Below are 22,420 nucleotides of genomic sequence, written 5' to 3'. Positions count from 1 at the left end.
TATGAATTTGCTGTCCTTGTCCTTCTAGGTGGTAAAAGTCATGAGTTTGGAAGACGCTGTTGAACAAACAAGATTAACAAGATGACCGTTATGGGAAGTGTCAAAATTTCTGTGCAGTCAGTTGTCAACTGGGATTTGTGGTTAATGCACATTATTGAGGCAGAATAGATGTATCCTGTTACAGCCAACCAGGAAAAGAACAGCATTGACATCAGTTCAACAAAAAAATCATTCTCACGATGTGAATTTCTATCTTTACAGTGGTGAGTGGGACTGCAGATGGAGCCAGAGGAGAGTGTTATTGTAATCAGCGATACTGAAGGAGAGAATGATGGTGAAACCTCAGTGTTTATTGTAGAAAATTCTCCAGGTCTGACTTTAATAGTTGAAGATTACATACTTTAGACATTAATCTTTCATTCCTTACATTCATTGCTTGGTTTGCTTGTATTTCCAGCAATTTGTGTTTTGATTTCAGCCTTTTGTGATTGACACAACTGAACTGCAAATTGTGATTTGGAAACAATTATTTAATCTCCAAACTCTTATCGTGTGGATCCCATTGTTCAAAATGTGTAGCCAGTCGTTGTTTGCAAAACAAATCCCTGTCCTTTTTACTTGAAGGAGTTTGAATGAATTTGAAACAACCCAGGGTATATTTTCTAATAACATTATATACATTAATAGCTTCATGACATTCCCCTCCTTATCAGAAAATGAACCGCCATAATTCTAAAAGATGGCTTCATTTTAATAACCCATCTCTCACTATCCCCTATACTTATTACACTATTACATTACCAGATGCCTTCATTAACAAAACAATATATATACATAAGTCCCTGGTATCAACAGGAATCACTCCAGTTCAGTGTCCAGGTTTTTTTTTAAATGTCCCATTTTCCTTAAGCTTCAAACTCTCGATAACACATCTGTGAACAGATTTTCTTTTCCAGAAATATGTATAATACGTAGATTAAATGGTTGTAATAATAGACTCCATCTGAAAAGCCTTGCGTATTTTTCATGAAATTTGTCCAAAAACTTCAAATGATTATGGTTTGTATAAACAATCGTTTCTGATGAATTGTTTGCAACATAGCATTGCAGCATTTTGAAATTTAACACCAAACTCAGTCTCTTTTTCAATCGTTGAATATCTTCTCTGTTGTACGTTCAGTTTCTATGAAAAATACCCAATCGGTTCTTCAATTCCAGTGTCATCTTCTTGTAACAGTACAGCCCCAATGCCTATATCGCTTGCGTCAACTTGAATTGTTCGGCATAATTGGGTACTGCCAACATGAGTGTTATACAGTTTTCAAACTATTGAATGACTTCTGACACTCCAGTGTCCATTGAAACTTTTTGTTCTCTTTTAATGGTTCAGTCAGTGGACCAACCACTTGGCTAAAATTTGGTACAAATTTCCAGTAAAACCCACTCATGCCCAGAAATCTCAAAACTTCTCGTTTTGTTGTAGGCACCGGGAAATCCACGATAGCCTTGACTTTTGCATCTCTCGGAGCCACCTTGCCATGTCCAATGGTATGGTCTAGATACATAACTTGTGCTTTTGCAAATTCACTTTTAGCCAAGTTCATCATCAAATTAGCTTCTTGTAGCCAAGTAAATAATTCTTCCAGATGCTGTAAATGCTCCTCCCATGTCTGACTGAAAAAGGTTAGATCATCAGCACATTTGCTGAGACCTGCAATTACTTTGTCAGTATTTGAAATGTCGCTGGTGCATTCTTCATACCAAATGGCACAACTTTAAACTGATACAGTCCACTTGATGTTACAGAAGCTGATAACTCCTTTGCTCTCTCCGACAATGGTACCTGCCAATATCCTTTTAGCAAGTCAATCTTTCTGATAAATTTCAATTGTCCCACTTTCTCAATGCAATCCTCCAACTGTGGTATGGTATCCGCTTTTGTCACCACATTCACCTTTCGAACATTCACACACAGTCTTTGTGTTCCATTCAGTTTCAGTACCAGTACAACAGGTGAACTCCATTTACTGCAGCTAAACTCAATGATCTAAATTTGAAGCATTGATTTTGAAGAAATCAATTTCTTTTTGTACTTGTGATAACTTTGCCGGATTTAATCTATAAGGTTGTTGCCTTATTGAAGATGATATTCCTATACCTCCATCATGTAAAGCTAAATGTGTCTTTCCCAACTTATTTCCACAAATAGGTTTGTATGACTGCAATAGCTTTTGCAAATCACTTTGACACTTGCTTGGAAGGTAACTCAATATTTCATTTAAATTTTCAAACACCCTCTCATTATCCAATTTGATTAGAGGCAAATCAATTTGAGCCCTGCATTTCTACCTCTTTCTCATCATTCACCATCACTAATACCTCTTTTTGTTCCTCTTCCCTGTCAAAATACTTTTTGAGCAAAAAGCAAAAAACTGCGGATGCTGGAAATCCAAAACAGAAATAAAAATACCTGGAGAAACTCAGCAGGTCTGGCAGCATCTGCAGAGAGGAACACAGTTAACGTTTCGAGTCCGTATGACTCTTCAACAGAACTAAGTAAAAATAGAAAAGAGGTGAAATGTAAGTTGGTTGGGGGGGGAGGTGGGACAGGTAGAGCTGGATAGAGGGCCAGTGATAGGTGGAGAGAGCCAAAAGATGTCATAGACAAAAGGACAAAGAGGTGTTGAAGGTGGTGATATTATATAAGGAATGTGCTAATTAAGGGTAGAAAGCAAGACAAGCAAGGTACAGATAGCCCTAGTGGGGTTGGGGTGGGGTGAAGGGAAGGGATCGAAATAGGCTAAAAGGTAGAAATAAAACAATGGATGGAAATACATTTAAAAATAATGGAAGTAGGTGGGAAAAGAAAAATCCAAATAAATTATTGAAAAAAAAGAGGGGATCGGAAAGGGTGGGGGTGGAGGAGAGAGTTCATGATCTAAAATTGTTGAACTCAATATTCAGTCCGGAAGGCTGTAAAATGCCTAGTCGGAAGATGAGGTGCTGTTCCTCCAGTTTGCATTGAGCTTCACTGGAACAATGCAGCAGGCCAAGGACGGACATGTGGGCATGAGAGCAGGGTGGAGTGTTGAAATGGCAAGCGACAAGGAGGTCTGGGTCATGCTTGCGGACAGACTGAAGGTATTCCGCAAAGCGGTCACCCAGTGTGTGTTTGGTCTCTCCAAAGTAGAGGAAAGCACATTGGGAGCAATGAACGCAGTGGACTAAATTGAGGGAAGTGCAAGTGAAATGCTACTTCACTTGAAAGGAGTGTTTGGGCCCTTGGACGGTGAGGAGAGAGGAAGTAAAGGGGCAGGTGTTGCACCTTCTGCGGTTGCATGGGAAGGTGCCGTGGGAGGGGGTTGAGGAGTAGGAGGTGATGGAGGAGTGGACCAGGGTGTCACGGAGGGAACGATCCCTGCGGAATGCTGCCGGGGGGCTGAAGGGAAGATGTGTTTGGTGGTGGCATCATGCTGGAGTTGGCGGAAATGGCGGAGGATGATCCTTTGAATGCGGAGGCTGGTGGGGTGATAAGTGAGGGCAAGGGGGACCCTATCATGGTTCTGGGAGGGAGAGGAAGGTGTGAGGGTGGATGGGCCGGACACGGTTGAGGGCCCTGTCAATCACCATGGGTGGAAAACCTTGGTTAAGGAAGAAGGAAGACATGTCAGAGGAACTGTTTTTGAAAGTGGCATCATCAGAACAGATGCGACCGAGGCGAAAGAACAGAGAGTGGGATGGAGTCTTTACAGGAAGCGGGGTGTGAGGAGTTGTAGTCGAGGTAGCTGTGGGAGTTGATAGGCTTGTAATGGATATTGGTGGACAGTCTATTACCAGAAATTGAGACAGAGACGTCCACGAAGCGAAGTGTCAGGGATGGACCATGTGAAAATGATGGAGGGGTGGAAATTCGAAGCAAAATTAATAAATTTTTCCAGGTCCAGGCAAGACTTTTTAAGCATATTGACATGACACACCGTCTGCTTATTTCTTCTATCTGGGGTATTTACTAAATAATTTACTTCACTCAATTTCTTTTCAATCCTGTAAGGCCCACTAAATCTTGCATTTAATGTATCCCTAGTACTGATAACAAAGCTAGTACTTCCTCTCCAGAAACAAAACTCTGAATTTTAGCCACCTTATCTGCTTTCACTTTCATCACTTGCTCTGGTATCTTTATATGTTCCCTAACCAACTCACATGCTCTGTTCAATCTTTCCCTGAAATTTGATACGTAATCCAGGAGATCAGTTTCTGAATTTTGACCCACTAATTTCTCATGAATCAATTTCAGTGGTCCCTTTACCTCATGACCATAAACTAGTTCAAAAGGGCTAAAACGAGTTGATGCATTAGGAGCGTCTCTAATAGCAAATAACAAAAATGGAATTTCTGTATCTCAATCCTGTGCATAATCGTGACAGCGTCCCTTTATCATAGTTTTTAAAGTTTGATGCCATCTTTCCAAAGCTCCTTGTGACTCTTGATGATAAGCTGTTGACTTAAACTGTTTTATCCCCAAACTGTTAGCTGTAACATGAAATTTGACCCCTGATCTGATTGTATTTCTTTAGGTAAACCATATTATGTGAAAAATTTAACTCAACAATCTTCTTAGTTGTAATATTTAAAGGTATTGCTTCAGGGAAACCTGTAGACACATCCATTATTGTCAATAAATGCTGATTTCCACTCTTAGCCTTTAGGGAGGGCTCCTACACAATCAATAATGACCCTACTAAAAGGTTCTTCAAATGCTGGTATTGGGATTAAAGGCACTGGCTTAATCACTGCTTGTGGTTTTTCCTGTTATTTGACCTGTATTACAGGGTCTACAGAATTTGACTGCATCTGTATGCAATCCTGGCCAAAAAAAAACCTCCTCTGTTTTCCTAATTTCTAAATATCACCCCCCCCCCCCGCCCAATTAGAATTTCATGAGCAATCCTCAGAATCTCATATCTATACCTTAATGGGATAACGATCTGATGCACCTCCCTCCAGCTTTCATTTGCTGAGACATGATTCAACCTCCATCTTCTCATCAAAATATCCCCTTGAAGATAATAGCATACTGGAATACATTTTGCTTCTGTTTCTGTTTCTGATATAACTGTTTTAATTGCAAATCATTTTTCTGTAATTCCACTAATCTCTTTGAGTTAAACATTTCAACTGAACCGTCCTGCATTCTTTCCTCCTGAACAATATCAAATACAGTGCCAGCTAATTAGATTTCGACACCACCTTCTTGCCTTTGATATCTTGTATATCTTGTCCTTGCCTTTGATATCTTGTTCATCTTGTTCTTCCTGATGAGCGTTTGATCTTGTTATAACACAATCAGGAAAAAATGCAGATGTTCCTTCTGTAATACCTCTGTGGAAAACACTTCTATAGGCTGCTTAACTGCCATTGGCATCACCCACATTTGTGATCCAGCTATATCATTACCCAGAATAAACTGAACCCCTGCAATAGGCATTTTTCCACCACTCCAACTATAACTTCACCTGTCTTCTATTTGCTCTTTAAATTTACCTTAGATTTAGCATCTCCATGAGTCCCACTTATTATTACCTTCTCCTGAAATACTCCCTTTAAACACCAAATATCACTATCCCACAACATTAATGATTGACTAGCCTCTGTATCTCTCAAAATTTTAACATCTTTACCTACTCAACCCTGTACACATGGAAAGACTTTTCTCTCACATACAAAATCTTTAAACATTTCTGCAACCTGCTCCTTAGAATTCACTTGAGTAAACTGTGAACACATTCCCACTTCTTTATCTATCACTGATTCTCCCTGTTTTACCTGTACACAAACCAATGGTTTCTCCTGTGCCTGAACCTCAGAATCCACAGTACTTTTACTTACAGCTTTTCTGTACTCCAATAATTCCTACAGAGTTTTCCTGCAATCTCCAACGCACTGACTTTGTGTGCCCCCACTTTATTACAATGAAAACACTTCAGTTTTCAAATGCCACTTCTATCTTCAGCGCCTTCCTTTTTATTCTGAGAAAGAACTCCCAGCTACTACTCCTCTTCCCTAACTACCTACCACCTTTTCACAATCCCACTTTTTATCCTTTTCCAATTTGAAAGGGTGACGAAGAAAAGTTTTAGCTCTATGAGTCAACTCATAAACATCAGCTATCTCTGCTGCTTGTCTTACAGAATCAACCCTCTGTTCCTCCACATGAGTTCACACCAACGAAGGGATTGAATCTTTTAAATTCTTCCAAAAGAATTACTTCCCTAAGAGCTGCATAGGTTGTCTCTCTTTTTAATGCCCTTATCCGCTGGTCAAAATTACTTTGTTTTACTCTTTCAAACTCAATATAAGCTTGCCTAGGCTGTTTTCTCATTATTTCCTAAATTTCTGCCTGTATGCTTCAGGAACCAACTCATATGCACTCAAAATAGCTTTTTTCACCGCAGCATAATTCACCGACATTTCTTCTGATAGCGAAGCATATACCTCAAGTGCCCTACTTAGCAACTTAGACTGTAATAAAAGCGTCCAGTTTTCCTGTGGCCATTTCATTTGTTTATCTAACTTCTCAAATGAAATAAAGAATGCCTCCATATCTTTTTTTCCCCCTCTCTCTCCTCCATCTATTTCTCTGTCCTTTGCTTCTAATTCAAGCTTTTTCATTTGCAACTGAAGTCTCACTATCTGCAGCTATAACTCGCTAGTGTCAGGTTTCACTTCCAACTGTAGATGCTGTGCTATACTTTTAAATCTGATTCCCTAGCCCCCATAGGTAATCCCAAGTTTAACTTATCTCTGTTAACTTACTTTTGGTTAATTTCTCCAACCCAATCAGAGTTTTCTCTTCTACTTCCAGACAAGTTTTAGCAATTGCCAAAGCTATCTTGCAGTCTCACCACTTCTTTTAAAAAAAACCTCCCCAACTCCTGAATTCAAAGTGCCTCTCGTACTCGTAACCTTAAGATTCACCAATTCCAAACCAGTCAAGGAATTAGAAATATAATTTATCTCGGATGAGTCCCCAATTGTTACGAATTAGCATTTGGTAAAGCCGAGTTATTTAAAAATCCCAGAAGGAAACTTTAAAAAACTGTCATAACCTTTAATCTTAAGTGTTATGTTTGAGATGCAACTCTAAATTCAGGAATCAGATCACTAGTTCTCAAGAGGTTTTATATTAAGCTAAATGAAACATTTTATTAATTTACACAAGTGAAATATATGCGCATGGACACAAATTACTACGATCATAACTTACAACAATTCCCAAACTAATCTCCATTTAAGGCAACAGCAACCCATAGACTTAACCAGATACCAGGCAAAGCATTTTCACCTTAAGAATTCAAAATGAGGTTCTTTCCACTTTGGTTCCTGTGGAGATGGTTGGAGGCTTTCAGCTGCATTTGATCTCACTTTGCCTCTGCTCTGCACACACAAAACTGCTGAAGTTATACCTAGCATTGAATGTAAATTCTCATTGTATCATCAGCCTCTTCTAACAAAACCCCTTTCAGAGTACCAACTTCATTAGTAATATAAACATATGGCTTGGTATCTGCTAGATAGGTATCAGTTTTCACCCCACTTCTTGAATGCTCTATTCAAAAAATGTAAATGCACTCTATCACTCCCACATATCAAAACTAGTACATGTCAAAGCACCCAGACTAAGTGGCTTTAATCCAATTAAAACACCCCCACAGACTAAACCTCTAGTTTAAAAGAAAAATATTTTCTAATAATATTATATACATTAATAGCTTCATGACAAAAGTGACACTGCCCTTTATAGCAAAATCATGCCTAGGTGTAAATGGATTCTTTTCATTCAAATCTACAGCAATAATTCACAAACATTCTTTGGCCAGACACACTAAAAAGTTCTTCTAGCCCTTTACACAGTATTGTATCTCTTTTCTAGGTTAGGTAATCGAATAAGTCTCAAAATATTGGTTTATAACCTGTTATTTGATACATTTTTGAGTAGATGTAATAGTGATTCATGCATTTGTAGTAATGTTAGTAAGATGATACATAATGGTACATAACTCTTGCTTCAAGTTTTATGACTTTTTTACTATTTTCCTCCAGTTTGCTTTATTTCTCAGTCCCCTTATTTGTACCAACTATTCTCATTCCAGTTGTACTGTTTCTATCTTTAATAATTGTTTATCGTTAATTTAGATAATTGTCTTGCTATTTAAGACTATACCATTAAATATAATACATGGTAGGATACTGAGAAGCGTAGTGGAACAGAGGAACCTTGGCTTACTTGTCTGCAGATCCCTGAAGATAGCAGGACAGATAAATAACTTGGTTTAGAAAGCATGTGCATTAGCAGAGGGATCGAAATGAGAGAAGAGGTTATGCTAGAATTGTTTGATCGTAATTTGCCTGTATTTATTTGGAAGTCATTAGATACTTTCAAAACTTTTGTGGGGTTGGGTGAGAAGGGAAGGGGTGCTGGTAATGGAATATCCAGGAAACCCAATTCAAAAGAAACTCTGGTTATGTTTATTGTACACTCAGAATAAACTCTAATGTTTCAGCTGTCCTCAGTTGAGCTTGAATCAGCCTCAGTTAATTTAGTTGTACATACTGTGTTTGTTCATCAAAGGCATTTAATTATATTCTTTGGTCCCTTAAGTCTAGCAAATTACTGAACAGTTCAGTTTTGGTAAAAATCTGTTCAATTTCTTTGCAGAAGTTGCTGATGTAGCCAAGGAGAAAAGCACCGAAGTAATTGATGAAGAATGCGGGCTTGCCATTACATACAGTAAAAAGGGCAATGTGATGCCACATGCACGTTACGACTGTGTGGAGAAAGACTTTACGTATGTAGCACTGAGAGCTGATTGAGAACAGTTAGTTAGGTGTGAAAGGCTTTCAAGTTTGTCATCTGATACTTATCCTTCTGTGAAGATTTGAATTGAGCAGTCTTGCAATGATTATATGCCTGTAATGCAGTAACTTATTGTACTAATAGGTCAACTGGTGCTATAATTCCCTGATATACAGCAACAAATTGAACAATGGTGTTTTTCTGTTCCAGTAACATCAGAATGCACCACACGATTTTCAGTCAGTGTATTTTCTAGTGTTGTTGGTAGCTTTTGTTCTGAGACCACAATTCATATTTTTGATTCAAGTCAGATGATCTCCATAAAATGTGTGCGCTTTTGGCTGAAGTGTCTAATCAGTGGCTTTTGTGATACTCTGCAAACAAGGGCATCTCACTTCTGTTTAAGGTTAAGAGGTTCTGACTATAAGGCATTGATGACCTCTCTGCAGGTGCTGCCTGATCTCCTAAATATTTCCAATATTTTTCAGATTTCCAGTGGCTACAATGTTTTGCTTTTTATTTTAAAGTTTGTTTTTTCCTCTTTGCTACTTTATTCTGTTTGAATTTGTTGGTTGATCCTGAAGATTTAGTTTTTAATATTGTTTCCTTGGCAGAAATCTTTAAATTTAAAAATCTGTTGGTGTGAACAACTTGAAACGTATGCAATTTAATGGGAATATTTGAATTTAAACTTTGTGGGCTGCAGGACTCTGATAGATGTGTATGGCCCACAAACAAATAGCTTGGACATCCCCTGCACTTGGTATCACCTTTGCCTGTATTTAACGTAAAACAAAAATGTTAATTCTCTCTAACCCTCCGCCATTGCCTAATTAAATCCTGGGACTGGCTCGAGGCCAATTTTGGGTGTGTGAATTTCAATTCGGCTACAATTTAAAATGTATATCTTTTTTAATACGCTGATGAAAAAGAGAGACATTTTTGAACTTTATTATCCAGTGTCAGCATCATTCACTCTCATAATCAACACTCATTCTTCTCTGCTTCATCAGTGCTCTTTACACTAAATGTCAAAAGTGCGTCGCCTCTGTACTGGCTTAAATTTTTGCTACTTTCCAAACAAGTCGCCCTGTTCGTCCTTCAGAAGATTGACATTCTTGTGTCACATTATAGCTGTTTCAAACTCATGATTACAGGGAAGTGGGTGAGATCTGTGTTATAATCTCCATAAAAACTCATAACTTTTAAAGATATGAATATCCCAGTAACCTATGGAAAGGATCACATGACAAGCTTCCACGTTTAAAGATTTTTACTGCAACAAGCAAAACTAAAATCAACATTGACTTAAACATTACTTAGTCGGCAACTAATACACTAAACTCCAAAAAAGGTATTTTGGTCATTAACATGACCAAAAACCCCACATTACATTTATACATTATACCACTCTCTCAGCAGAAATGTAGCCTTGTAGATTCAAGTCCAAACCCCTCCACATCAGGGTGAGCTCTTCAGTGTCCTTTTTTAAACAATTTCCCATACTCAATCCTCTGAGCATAATCAAATGGACTTCCAGCTGCAAGGTCCAATTTGGTGACTCCTTGGTTCTTGAGTCTCAAGTTCCATCTGTTCCGTCATCTTCTTTCTGATAAAGCCAACACTTCGAAAAACGTCCTACTCTCACAATAGGTTTCCCTGCCTTGCACACGCAGCAGGATCTTGTGCTCTCACTCCAGGGTCTCTCAGTCTGTAAGCCTGGCAATAATAAGGCCAGCTTCCCCCTCCTTTGTGTCCAGGTATTAAAGCTTATACTTCACTTGATGATAAGTTTTTAACCTGGGCCCATGTCTCCATGGCAACCAAATCATATGGACTTGGCTCTGGGCAGATTAATATAAAGTTACATGCCCCTCTCCACTACTGAGTGTTACCTTGAATTAAAGGAGATAGTTTAAACATAACCATCTTATAAAGTCTCGCCTTCAAAACAGCTTCCAAGCCACTATTAGAAATGTACGTCATGGCAGAAAGCTTGAAAGAACTGACTTCTAGCCTGTCAGTTTGCTAGTTTCAAATTCAAGTCCAAGGTGTGAGAAACCATTCATTTATCTGCCACATTAACCCTCTCGTATCCAATTCTCAATGACTTAAAAGTTGCACTGCCTCATATTATTCTTAAAATGTAGACAGAAATGACTGCAAAGAAAATCATCTCAATTTAAAGGTACAAGAATTTGGATCTTACCTTCTAAATAATATAATTTGAATGTTTTGATCTTTAGTAATGCTCACAAAAATGTATAATTCAGTTACCGTTTGACAGAAAGAGAGGTGAGATCCAGGCAAAAGTAGCAGGAGGTGGAGTTATCCTACTGTCTTGTCTGGAATTAGTTCCAGCTTTGCATGGATACACCTGCCTTCATTTATTTTTCTGGTACTGTACTATCAGCACCATTTCCTGCTCTTGCTCCAAAACTGGAAAATTTTCTTAACTTTGTTTCCAATTTCACCCTTTCCCTACACTCTTATGGTCCATTTCTGACTCTTCCCTCCCCTTCCATGATGTCTCAGTCTGTCCCTCAGGGAGGGAGTCAATCGACCAATATTTGCTATAAGCCCGCTGATTCCCACTGCCCTTTGACTACACTTCCACCCACCCAGCTTCGTGTAAGGACTCTATTCCATTCTCCCAAGTTCTCTGTCTCTGTCACATCTTTCTGACAATGTCACCTTCTGTTACCAGTGCTTCCAATATGTTTCCTTTTTTTCTAAGCCAAAGGTTCCCCCTCAACCATGGTGGACTAGCTTCTTGACTGTGACCATTCCATTTCCTGCACTTCTGCTGTCACCCCTGCTCCTCCCTCCCAGAACAACTTAATCAGCCTTCATATTCGAAGGAACATCCTCTGCCATTTCCAACATGATCCACAAACACATTTCCCACCCCCAACCCCCAGCATTCCAAAGGGACCATTTCCACTACGACACTCTGGCCATTCCTTTAGCCTTCACAAGACCCTGCTCCTTCCCATGGCCCCTTCCCATTCAAGCACAGGAGATGCAACACCTGCTGTCTTAACCTCTCCATTCCCATCAATCAATGAATTCCTTACAGATGAAACAGCGATTTAGTTTCCTTCTTTTAATTTAGCGCATTATATTTGCCTCTCATGTTGTGGTCTCGACACTGGAGGAATCAGTTAACACAAATTGGACGACAGCTTTGCTGAACACCTTAGTCCACCATTCCAGTGTGATCAGCAGCTTCTGCCCCAATCCTGCTCTGAGCCCACTATCCTCTGCTTCCAATGAAGCTCAAAGTAAGCTCAAGGAATAGCACCTTACACTTTGATTAGAAGTTTTGTAGCTCCCTGGCCTCAATATTATGTTCTACAATTTCAGATAATAAGCTTTTCCCACATTTATTTTCTTGGACAGCAGCTGTTGATTATTCTGTTCTTCCCACTTACAACTCTAGACCCATCATTTGTTTTTTTTCACCACTGCTGCTACTGTCTCCTTTTTGCCTTGCATTGTCATCCCTTTTGACATATTTTGCTTTCCACCTTATCGCAGACCTTCCCTTTTGCACTTTCCTCCACCCTTTCTCTGTCTCTGTAGTTACTTAAAACCTGTTACATCTCTAACCTGCTTCCATTCTTTTGTAAAGGTCATCTCCCCATTTGCCTGACCCAAGCTTTTGTAGCATTTTCCATTTTTATTTTGAGCACCCATAGTATTTTGCTTTTCTATTAATTATCTTGCTTTTCTCGTTTTGAAGTGGAAGGAGAGCAGTTCAAGAGTTTGGCCACAATTTCCGACAGCTAAGTACTTGGGAAGACCAAAGCTTATTATCTTCATCCCTGCTACAAACAATTGCTACTTCATTCACGTTTGTACCTGCTATTTCAAACTGAATTAAACTATTGTCAACCTCGGTGTCCTACTTGAGCCCAAGCCAAGCTTCAAGCCCCTTGACCTCTTTATGATTGGCACTGTAACATTCTTCTGCTCTAGCTCAACCCATCAGCTGCTGAAACCCTCAGCCATACCTTTATTACATCATGATGCAACTTTCCAATGTTCTCTAGCCAGCCTTTGATCCTGCACCATCTGTAAACTTTAGCTTATCCAACTCTTTGTTGCTGTATCCTATCCCACAGCAAGATCTGCTTGCCCATCTTCCTGTTTTCACTGTCCCCCATATCTTCTCAAAAAATAAAATTCTCATTTTTTTTACATCCCTCCCTATCACTCCCTAACTCTATAACACCCTCAAACCCTACAAATCCCCTCATCCCGAACTCTCGGTTCCTCCGCTTTGGTGCCCTGTGCATTTATATACCCCTAGCATCGAACATTTTTCTGTATTATGTTTCACAGGGCTGTGATCAGAGCAATTATTGGCAAGCTACAGGAAAAAAACATGGCTTGAGGGACAGCTAGAGTTGCTCTGGGTAACAGGGAGGTGGAATTTCAGGATTGTACATTCCAGGATGGGTGGCCGTTTGGAAGAGGCAGGAATTACATGTCTCTTTAGAATGTGGGGTAGGGGGTATCACTCAAACTGCTAATGCATTTTGACAGAAGGGATGGGGAGAGATGGTACATAAATATAAGTTTTAAAGACTGCAAGGCTAGAGGTACCTGGGTTTCATGTGCATAATCTTTGAAGGTGGCAGGAGATATTTATAGCAGTTAGAAAAACATTTGGGATCTTGGGCAATAGAGATATTGAGTACAGAACCAGGGAAATAATGTTGAATCCTTTAAAGCTTTGGTTAGGCCACAACTAGTGTATTGTCTAGTTCTGATCACTACTTTAGGAAGGAGGTGAAGAGCCTTGTGAGGGTGCAGAGCAGATTCACTAGAATGTTTCCAAGGAAGAGGGATTTTACTTATAATGTTAGGTTGGAGAAGTTGGGGTTGTTCTCCTTAGAGCAAAGGAGTTTGCAGGAAGATTTGATCAAGGTGAACAAGATTATAACAGGTTTACATAAGGTGACAAAGAAAAGCTGTTCCTATTAACTGATGGTACACGGACTAGGGGACACAGATTTACAGTTTTGTGCAAGAGAAACAGAAGCCTAAGGAAGAACTTTTTTATACAGCAAATGATGGTCAGGAGTTTACTGCCTAGGGGAGTGATGGGAGCAGAGATGATCAATGATTTCAACAGGAAATTAGATGGGCACTTCAGGGAAATAAACCTGCAGTGTTTCAGGAATTGGGTGGGCGAATGGAACTGACTAGATTGCTCTACTGAGATCTGGCATGGACCTGATGGGCCAGATGGCTTCCTTCTTTGCCATTATGATGATAGTGGCTAACCAAAAGTTTGCCCAATGATTTAGTTTTGAGAAGAGTCTTATAAGTCCCTTAAAACTCACCTCTGGTCAAGCTGTTGTCCACTCCTATTACTATGTTCCCCATTGGCTTGAAATGCACTGTATATCTTTTCTGTTTTTGATTATATCTCTGAAGTGATTTGTAACATTTTCTACACAAAAGGTGCTGTGTAAGTCCTGGTTTGTTATCTTTCCCAAATACAGCACGGGATTAAAAATCGTTCATGATTTTCTGTATTTGGGTCTGCATGGATATCAGCAACACAAGGCAGTTTGTGGCAGTGAGGACCTGAAGTTTATTGATTTCCAGAGTTAAATACTCACTAACCATTTTTAATATCCATCCTCCAATATTTAAGAATTTGTGATCAGTTATATTCTTCCTTTAAGATATTTAAAATAAACTATTTTCTCTGTTATAGGCGCACAGAAAATGAGATATCGGAGCCTGTGGGCAACAATTCAAATTTCTGTGAGCAGTGCTATTGTTACATCTGTGACAAGCCTGCCTCTGAGGTGGGTACTATGGACTGCAATTTTTCACAGAAACCATATTGCATCCTTTTCATGGAGTATAGTCGTAAAATGTTATGATGTCCTGAGAAAAAATAAATCAGAAGTTAGCATCAGGGAAATGAGAGAAAATTTGAAGTAAAACATTTTGTTTGTTGGGATGCAGACCAAATTTTTGTTTACAAGCTGTGAAGGAAAACGATGCTTTTAACTTCTGCATTGAAAACAAATTGGAAAGAAATAGCTTACTGTCATTGCACATTTATAGTAAATATTACTATGTGCAATAAGGTTGATGTGCTTTCTCGCTACTTAGTGTTTTTAAATTTGTAATGTCTTCCCCTTTACATCTCTCCTCTATATTAGTGCCAATACTGGAAGCTTCCTTCAATTTGCCATTGCAATGCTCACAATAAAAGTACATACTGGAAAGCACATCGTGATGTTGCACTAACCGGTGCGCTTTCAATATTCAATTTCAACTTGGTTGACATTGATGCGGAGCTTCGACATGGAGGTAAACATTATCACTGGGTGTGGTTACAGAGTCTGTAAGCAACTTGGATGTGCTAAATGTTTGTGCCTAGATCAGCAATTATGTATTGCAGCTTAGAATTCTGTTTTACCAGCTGTCCCATTGTCTAGAAATTCGATTCCTACTATAATGATTTCGGAATCCTGATCCAAGCATTCTTGTCAATCCTATTTTTTTGAGAGCAGCATATTTTAAAGGCTTAATGACTGTATAACTTTGTAATTTAAGTTCTGCAAGCTCGCAAATTGACACCATAAAACTATGTTAAGCATAATATTTCATGTATATTAGTTATGCATTAATCCAGATTCATCTGTATTGACACTGATGTAAGATAGTCAGCAGTTAATTACATGAGTATTAGGATAAAGCAGCTGCAATGTCATAAAACTACACACCCTCAGCAGCTTATGAACATCAACAGGCCAAGATTGAATTACTACTTCAAATTGACTGTTTGGCATTTACTCTTTATGCAGTCTTGGATTTTTAAAAATTTAGTTTAGTTCTGTTTAGTTCTTTTAAATATATGGTGAATGTAGCAGGTGTGATTGAAGCAGTGATATAACAGAAAGAGTATAAGTGAGGACTACAATACATATTACAGCTTCAGCCCGAGGGACTTGTCAGAACTAAGTGGGTAAATGCGTCTAACGCACCATTGAGCCACGTAGATTAGAAAAGCCCCAGATTTGTTCATTGTTATGTGATGAATTTATTTGAACATAACTGGGATGTGGTGGGAGTGCTCCAGGTAACATTCATGTTCCTTGATTGGGAAAAATAATTAACTAGGATTCTCATTCCTTTTTTGGTATCCAGTAGCTTTTGCTGCAAAGTGCATGTGTATAATGATTGTGATGAATAAAGAGAAGGCCACTTAAACAAGAATCCAGAGGGCTAGAAAGACCCACAAAAACTACATCCTAGTATGAATTTAAACTTTTAGGAAAGGAAAGGAAAATGCTGTGTAGTCAGGCTGACCAGCCGTCCCGGATTTTCTGGGATTGCCCTGAAATTTTCCTTCCTGTCCTTGGCATGCATTTTCTGGGGTGCCATTCGTCCTGGATTCCTCCAGCAGCGAAAGAGGAAGCTGTCAAGGTCGTCTCTTGTTGTTGCCTAAGCATCTTTGATGTCTGCGCATGCACACTGTACATGTGCAGACATCAGCTGATACTCAGCCAGGATGACAATGAGATGAGTGAGCACTGAGCAAGAGAAGCAATGTTGTTCCTCTACGTATGAACATATGAATTAGGAGCAGGAGTAAGCCACCCGGCCCTTCAAGCCTGCTCTGCCATTTAATAATATCATGGCTGATCTGATTTACCCTCCACTCCAGATTCTCGCTTATCCTGATTAACCTTTCGCCCCCTTGCTTATCAAGAATCTATCTGTCTCTGCCTTTAAAACTCTGTTTCTACCGTCTTTTGAAGGTTGAAGAGAGTTTTAAAGAGTTCCAAAGACTTTCAATCCTCAAAGAAAAAAAATTCTCCTCACCTCTGACCGAGATGGGTGACCCCTTATTTTTAAACAGTAGCCCTTAGTACTAGATTCTCCCACAAGTGGAAACATCCTCTCCACATTGACCCTGTCAAGATCCCTCAGGATCTTATGTTTCAATCAAATCGCCTTGTACTCCTCTAAACTCCAGTGGATACAAGTCTAACCTGTCCAACCCTTCCTCAGAAAACAACCTGCCCAATCCAGGTATTAGCTTCGAAACCTTCTCTGAACTGCTTCCAATGCATTTGCATCCATCCTTAAATAAGGAGACCAATACTGTGCACGGTACTCCAGATGTGGTCTCACCAATGTCTTATATAACTGGAGCATAACCCCTCTACTTTTGTATTTATTTCCCCACATAATAAATGATAACATTTTATTAGCTTTCCTAATTACTTGCTGCACCTGCACACTAGCCTTGTGCAATTCGTGCACTAGAACCCCCGGATCCCTCCGCATCTCAGCTCTACATTCTCTCACCATTTAGATAATATGCTTTTTTATTCTTCCTGCCAAAATGGACAATTTCACACTTTCCTACGTTATACCCCATTTGCCAGATCTTTGTCCACTCACTGAGTTTGAGATTAACTCATCAGCCTCTTGAAATTTGACACCCCTTACATTGTGTGAACATTCCAGCCAAGCCAACACAAAGGACTTCTCTCCTTTCTCTCTCCTCTCTCTCCTTTGTATGCTTGTGAATGTGCTGCGATCCATTCCTTGGGTTTTGAATATGTTAATAAATCCTGCTTTTTTGTTTCACCTTAAATAATTTACTGTAGGGTTATTTTTAACATTGGACTTCAAACCGGGGTTTGGGAAACACACCACGGCCCATTTCAACAAAGGAAAGAGTACTAAGGGAAACAAATTAAATTAGAAATTAAAGCTACCTCTGTCATGGGCAGAAGAGGGAAACTAATAATTCAATTCAACTCTCCCTCTGTAACACTATCTATATCCCTTTGTAGCCTCCTTGTGTCCTCTTCACATCCTTCTATCTGTCTTTGTGTCATCAGCAAATTTAGCAACCAAAAGGTTCCTTCATCCACGCCATTTATATAAATTGTAAAAAGTTAAGGCCATAGCACTGATCCCTATAGCACACCACTCATTACATCTTGCCAATGAGAAAAATACCCGTTTATGGCTGCCCTCTGACTAGCTAACAGGAAACAATCTTCTGCATGTGTCAATATATTAGCCCCTACACCATGAACTTTTATTTTTTGCAATAACCTTTGATGTGGCACCTTATCAAATGCCTCCTGGAAATCTAAAAACAGTACATCCACCTTTATCCACAGCGCATCTTAATTCTTCAAAGAACTCTAATAAATTGGTTAAACATGATTTCCCTTTTCACAAACCCATGTTGACTCTGCTTGATTATCCTGAATTTTTCAAAGTCCCCCAGAATAGCATCTTTAATAATAGCTTCTAACATTTTACCTATGACAGATGTTAAACTAACTGGCCTGTAGTTTCCTGCTTTCTCTCTCCCTTCTTGAATAAAGGAGGCATGTTCACTATTTTACAATCTAATGGAACCTTCCTCGAATCTAGGGAATTTTGGAAAATTAAAAGCAACACATTAACTATCTCACTAGCCACTTCATTTAAGAGCCAAGGATAAAGTCCATCAGGAGCTGGAAACTTGTCAGCCCGCAGCTCCAACAATTTTCTCAGTACCACTCCCCTGATGATTGTAATTTTCTCAAGTTCCCCCCCAAATTCCCTGATTCACAGCTATCCCTGGGGTGTTCCTCGTATCCTCAGTAGTGAAGGCCGATGCAAAATACTGGTTCAATTCATCTGCCATTGCCTTATTTTCCATTGTTAATTCCCCAGACTCACTTTCTATGGGACCAACACTCACTTAACTCTTTTCCTATTTAAATACCTACAGAAACTCTTATTATCTGCTTTTATATTTCTCGCTAGCTTTCTCCTGTACTATAATTTTTCCTTCCTCATCAATCTTTTCATCGTTCTTTACTGTTTTGTATACTGTGTCCAATCTTCCTAACCTGCCACCCATCTTTGTGTAATTATGTGCTTTTTTTCTTAAAGTTTGATTATCTTCAACTTTTTTTGGTTAACCATGGATGGTGGGCCCTCCCCTTCAAATTTTTCTTTCTCATTGGAATGTATCTATTCTGTGTCTTCTGAAATATTTCTTTAAAGGTCTGTGACTACATCTCTATTGACCTATCCCCAGCCTAATTTGCCAGTTCACTTTGGCTAGTTGTGCTTTCATGCCCTCATGATTGCCCTTATTTAAGTTGAAAATACTCATCTTGGACCTCTCCTCCTTCAAACTGAATTCTTAAAATTCATTCATGGGATGTGGGTGTTGCTGGCTAGACCAGCATTTATTGCCCATCCCTAGTTTGCCCTTGAGAACGTGGGCTGCCTTGAACCACTGAAGCCCATTTGGTGTAGGTACAACCACAGTGCTGTTGTGGAGGGAGTTACAGGATTTTGACCCAGTGACTGTGAAGGAACGGTGATATATTTCCAAGTTTGGATGGTGAGTGGCTTTGAGGGGAACTTCCAGATGGTGGTGTTCCCATGCATCTACTGCCCTTGTCCTTCTAGGTAGACTGTTGACTGCCTTTCAGCTCAGCTGAAGGGCATTCTCTGTACTTGGAACAATGGGAAAAGTGACACATCCATGGAAGCCCAGACACTAACATAACGCTTGCCTTTTCAATACTGGGTGTTCAGCTATGAGAAGCAGACAACTTGTTTTATCATCCTACTATATAAATATCATTGGGTTGACAACATTTTGGAGTATTGGAGATAGGGAAGATCCTGAATACTTGAATCTTTGGAGTATATCATTTTCTTGTGCCCTCATCTTTGAGTTTCATGAATTAAATAATAATTTGGAACTGTTCGTAAACCCTGTTTGACCTTCTTGCAGTCCTGTAGAAATCTCTTCCAGTCTAATGCATACTTTTAATTGTTTTTTCAGGAGCCTTATTGCAGAAATTTTGGTTAGAACTTGCCTTGGAATATAACAAGTATTTGATGGGGATAATAACCACTCGGAATTGCCTGATTCCATGTATTTGTATTTGTCACAAACAAGTCAAAGTGTTCTGTGAAATGTGCCAGATGAACCATGTTGAGATCCGGTTGTACAGGTAGGACACTGATATGTCTGAAATCTGTCTTATTTGTTGTCATTTTTAAAATGCCTTGGAAAAATATCACTAACTTGAGACTGAGCACGTAATGAGATGCACATCTGTGGCCCCACCTGCTCTCTGGATGTAAAAGTGGCCATGGCTCACCACCTGCTCCTGCTGCACCCCATCACCACTGCCAGCTATGCTATGCTGCTTCAGATCAGGCCACCTGTCCTTGTGCCAGGCCAATCCTTTCCTTGCTGTATTGCACCTCTCTCGCTCATCAAAATGAAACTAGCAGCAGCACAGTTAGGATTTTGCTATCCTCATTGAACAAGGTGCAGTTGCAAATTAATGACTCCTACTTTGAAAATGATGTGAGGAAAATATAATTTTCATAATGTTATTTGGAATTTATTGTAAATTAGAGTAATAGTGGGGTCTGTGTCTGTGTGTGGGATTTAATTGAATTAGAGACAGCTGATCTGAAGGCTTTGTGAGAAGGTTTGAAAAGTTAAATAGGTTGAAGTTTAAGAATGTAAGGTGTAAAGGGAATATTTGCATTTTTAAATAAACCAGAGTAGCTTGAGTTCAAAAGAAGGGTGAAATGTTTCACCTCACCAGGAGAAGTTAAGAAACAGTGTTTCTTTTTCCTAAAGATTACTGGTAAAATTGGCACTATGATAGATTTTATTATTGGAGAGGTAAAGTCCAAAGACATAGTTAAACAATGGGATTTTTCATTCAAGGGGGAAATTATGTATAAGGGAGAGAAGGCTGTGTGTAAGAGAAGACATTCTAAGATCTAACCAGTGTGAAAAGCCTCCAGCATCTAAGTCTCAAGCTACTGTCTACAAGAAACTGAAGCTGAGAAAAACTCACTTTGAATTCGACTGTCCAGGATGTGTGCTTCACCTGGGTCTGTTTAAATCTGTTTTACTGTTGCCTCAATGGAGATGTAACTGGGAGTTAGATTAACATGGGGGGCTAGGAGTTATCATAGTAGTAATTTGTAAACCTATGTGCTTAATCATTTTTTGATAAATATTTAATTTAGTTTTGTAATGAACCATTAAGGCTCGGTCTTATTACTACTGAATTCAAGGCATGCATCGCAAAATAAATACAAATTGTAAAATAGTTGTGGCAGTTGTTTCAAGTTTCCCTCTGGGATTTGAACAGCTCAACATTTACCATCCGCTGTGCCATAACAATGATGTTTGATTTACGTACAATAAACTAGCTTTTTGGTTTAGAACCATGTCTCGTCTTACATTCCTTCCAAGTTGCATGGGTGTGCAGCAGCCTAGAGTTTACAGTAAGAAACTCTTTTAAGAGATGCGAGTGTGTGGTCTTATTTTCTAAGTGTCTAAACTGCACAAAATGAAGGGAAATTGGAGGGTACGTTGGTGTCATATCACACTGGTATCCTCCTACTTTCTTTGAAGGCTGTAGCTCAGTAGCCACTGTATGCAATAAGGATGCAATCTTATGATCTTCAGAAAGCTTGTCAATTCCAGTAAGCAAATTATAGTGGCAAGGATATTATTTTCCACCTGTGAACAAGGCTATGTAACTGAGCATTGTGTGTGCAAAATCACAAATTGGTTTTTGTAAAGTGAGGGTTCACTTAAGGGAGTTGTCCTTGATGCTAATACAAGGGTGAGTGTTCTACTTTCATAAAATGAGCCATAAAATTAGGAAATTGCAGTACTGTTATATGAATAGACTGTAACGGGCCATTAGAATGAGTCCTTTTTAAGAATATAAGAAATATGAACAGAGTTGCCAACAAGTCTGCTCTCCTTTTATACATAATTTCCCCCTTGAATGAAAATTCCCATTGTTTCACTATGTCTTTGGACTTTACCTCTCCAATAATAAAATCTATCATAGTGCCAATTTTACCAGTAATCTTTAGGAAAAAGAAACACTGTTTCTTAACTTCTCCTGGTGAGGTGAAACATTTCACCCTTCTTTTGAACTCAAGCTGCTCTGGTTTATTTAAAAATGCAAATGTTCCCTTTACACCTTACATTCTTAAACTTCAACCTATTTAACTTTTCTTAACTTCTCCTGGTGAGGTGAAACATTTCACCCTTCTTTTGAACTCAAGCTACTCTGGTTTATTTAAAAATGCAAATGTTCCCTTTACATGATCAACCTTCCTCCTCAACTTCACTTTCCCACCCTATTCCCATACCCCTTGGTCGCCAATAATTTAGATTTTATTCGAAAGATAAAAGTTGGTTTGTGACTTCCATAGTTTATTTGGATTTTCAAACTGGGGCTTCCTTATGATTGCTCACTGGCATATTAATTAAAGTAGTCTGTTAATATAAGAACTAGGAGTAGGCAATTCAGCCTCTCGAGCCTGCCCCACCATTCAATACGATCGTGGCTTATCTCATTTTGGCCGCAACTCCAATTTCCTGCCCTCTTCCCTATAACCTTTCAACCCATTACTAATTAAAAATCTGCCTATCACCTCAAATTTATTCAATGCACTCTGAGGTAGTGAATTCCACAGATTCAAGACCCTTTGAGAAAA

The 22,420-nt window shown here is 39.1% G+C and overlaps 1 protein-coding gene across 7 annotated transcripts in view; it reads left to right on the top strand.

Moving 5' to 3' along the window:
• Positions 1-22,420, top strand: part of zgc:112980 (uncharacterized protein LOC503706 homolog) — a 73,281-nt gene that overhangs the window by 10,233 nt on the left and 40,628 nt on the right. For 6 of the 7 annotated variants that reach the window (XM_041207256.1, XM_041207260.1, XM_041207261.1 and 3 more), the window contains exons 2-6: positions 262-370; positions 8,720-8,849; positions 14,592-14,685; positions 15,049-15,199; positions 19,713-19,884. In XM_041207256.1, the coding sequence (XP_041063190.1) occupies positions 280-370; positions 8,720-8,849; positions 14,592-14,685; positions 15,049-15,199; positions 19,713-19,884 (638 nt within the window). In that variant the 5' untranslated portion in view covers positions 262-279. The remainder of the gene's footprint in view (positions 1-261; positions 371-8,719; positions 8,850-14,591; positions 14,686-15,048; positions 15,200-19,712; positions 19,885-22,420) is intronic. The other variant, XM_041207258.1, reaches the window with a different exon arrangement.

The sequence above is a fragment of the Carcharodon carcharias genome, chromosome 15, assembly GCF_017639515.1.
Source record: "Carcharodon carcharias isolate sCarCar2 chromosome 15, sCarCar2.pri, whole genome shotgun sequence".
NCBI lineage: Eukaryota > Metazoa > Chordata > Chondrichthyes > Lamniformes > Lamnidae > Carcharodon > Carcharodon carcharias.
Note: the sequence above shows the minus strand (reverse complement) of the source record. Positions and strands in the feature narration are given on the sequence as shown.